This window comes from Orycteropus afer, unplaced genomic scaffold (genome assembly GCF_000298275.1).
Source record: "Orycteropus afer afer isolate SDZICR_OR568_19922 unplaced genomic scaffold, OryAfe1.0 scaffold00072, whole genome shotgun sequence".
In the NCBI taxonomy this organism is placed as follows: Eukaryota; Metazoa; Chordata; class Mammalia; order Tubulidentata; family Orycteropodidae; genus Orycteropus; species Orycteropus afer.
The window spans coordinates 1,053,112-1,055,736 of NW_006921659.1; the positions used below are offsets into that span (position 1 = coordinate 1,053,112).

General features: G+C 36.1%; 1 protein-coding gene across 1 annotated transcript in view; it reads right to left on the reverse strand.

Moving 5' to 3' along the window:
- Positions 1-2,307, reverse strand: part of MFSD4B (major facilitator superfamily domain containing 4B) — a 12,472-nt gene extending 10,165 nt beyond the window's left edge. Inside the window, 1 exon segment of the mRNA XM_007940794.2 lies at positions 2,142-2,307. Coding sequence (XP_007938985.2) covers positions 2,142-2,307 — 166 coding nt within the window.
- Between the last annotated feature and the right edge of the window lie 318 nt (positions 2,308-2,625).

A 2,625-nucleotide genomic window follows, 5' to 3' on the forward strand; every position in this document is an offset into this window, starting at 1 on the left:
AGATGTAGTCAATTTGATTCCTGTGTAATCCACATGGCAAGCTCCACATGTACAGTCACTATTTATGTTGTTGAAAAAAGGTATTTGCAATGAATAAGTCACAGATCTTGCAAAATTCTATCATGCGACCTCCATTGTCATTTCTATCACCAGTGCCATAGTTCTTTGTTTCCAATTTTCACCCTCCAATCACCAGTAATTATCAACACCTCTTTATTGCATGTTTGGTCAATTTCAGACTGCAGAAGTTGGTAAAAATCTTCAATTTCTTCTTCTTTGGCTTTAGTGGTTGCTGCATAAATTTGTAGAGTAGTGTTAACTGTTCCTCCTCGTAGGTGTATCACTGATAACACTGTACTTCAGGATAGATCTTGAAATGTTCTTTTTGACAATAAATGTGACTCCATTCTTCTTTTTCATGCCCGGCATAGTAAACCATATGATTGTCTGATTTTAAACGGCCAATACCAGTCCATATCAACTCATTAATGCCTAGGATATTGATCATTATGTGTTCCATTTCATTTTTGAGAAGTGCCAATTTTCCTAGATTCATACTTCATACATTCCACATTCCAACTATTAATGGATGCCTGCAGCTGTCTCTTCTCATTTTGAGTCACTCTACATCAGCAAACAAAAGTCCCAAATGTTTTACTCCATCTACATCATTAAGGTCGACTCTACTTTGAGGAGGCAGCTCTTCCCCAGTCATATTTTGAGTGCCTTCCAACCTGAGGGGCTCATCTTCTGTCACTACTATATCAGATAATCTTTCTCTGCTGTTCATAAGGCTTTCAGTGGCCAATTTTTCATAAATGGACCTAGCCATGTCCTTCTTCCTAGTCTGTCTTGGTCTGGAAGCTTTGCGGAAACCTGTCCACCGTGTGTGACCTGCTGGTATCTAAAATATCAGTGGCATAGCCTCCAGCCTCACAGCAACATGCAAGCCACCACAGTACGACAAACTGACAGATGAGGGTGGTACAGCTTACAGAAGTAGTTATTTCAATTAAAAGTTTTTATGGACTATAAACTATGTTATTCTAATATGAATATATTTCTAGCACTGCTAATAACCAAACTATAAATTATGCCAGGCAAAGTTTTATACCAAAAAAGAAAGATCAAAAAATTATTTTAAGATGAAAATGTTTCAAATATAAGCACCTAAAGGGATTTTTAAATATGAAGTTAAAATAAAATAAATGCAATTATAGGAGTTTATAGCATAAATTTATTTAAATTACTTCAGAGAATAGGGAGGAAAATGTAAGAAATATATTCTTTCAATCTACTTTGGAAGTAAGAGGGATTAGTTATTTATTCATCAATAATATTAAATTAATATTCTTGCTTCTAAGCATTTTTATGAATTCATCCACATTTTCTTTAAACATTTCGATTTATTTTAAAGAGTATGTTAAAATCTTAACATCTAGTTCAAGGATAGGGTAGAGAAGTCTGAGCTCATTATTGGTGTGAGGGAGAAGAAACAAAAATTGAGCTTAGATCATTTCCTCTGCCGTCCCCTTCCCCTTCATTCCCATCCCTGGGTTTAGCCTGGGCAGGTTCAAGGAGCTCATTCTGAACTACTGTGGCCCCAGGTGACCTTGCCCTAAGCCCTAACAAGTAAAGCTCCTTGGACAAGCAGTGTGTGTATGATCCAGGTAAGGGCCAAATTACAGTGAAGGTTGCAAAGTCTAAGGATCGCTGATACAATCTAGGGCTAATCTAAATTGCCAGAGCAGCCCAGCACATATCCTCTGTAACTGTCAAGGGGAGAGCAGGCACCAGGAAAACTTTCTATGAAAGATAACTATATAAATTGTCCCTGCTGGTACAGTGGTTAAAACGCTCGGCTACAAACCAAAAGATCAGCAGTTTTTAACTTATCTGCCAGTCCATAGGAGAAAGATGTGGCAGTCTGCTTTTATAAAGATTTACAGGCTCAGGAACTCTATGGGGCAGTTAAACTTTACCCTGTAGGGTTGCTAAGAGTCAGAACTGACTCAACAGGAAAGGGTTTGGTTTTTTGGTTTATGTAAATTGTCAACAATTCTGCATGCTAGTATTTTTCATATTTAGAACAACTTGTAAATTCATAAAAATTCATTAAGTAAAAATCAATGTTTACTTACCCAAAAGTAAAAAATTATTCACATGATCAAAAAGAACTCCGCCAATCACAGAACCACTCAAATATCCAAAGGCACGGCCCACAAAAATCAGAGAAAGATTGCTGATATTACTGTTCACATTTGTTGCCAAATCTTGAAATGTAGGTCCCAGTATAGCAATACTCATTCCCTAGGATGTAAAAAGACAAAAGCCTTTATCTACAATTATTAAAACACAGTCTATGTGGTAGCTTTTCCAGTACTATATAAAAAGGGGTTTAGGGATTAAGTCCCAGAGTCAGGAAAATTTCACAGTAACAATACTAGTATTACTAGATCTAAAGACTCCTATTGCTCGTGTACCAAATCCTGTTGTTTTTCTAATTTTGACAGTTCTCAATCTTTAAAAATAAATCTTGAGGCTTTCTGCTACAACTGTTTCCTTTTTAATCAGTATCTTAAAAAGACTTTTAAGTATTAATAGTTAATAAAATATGGGAGCATT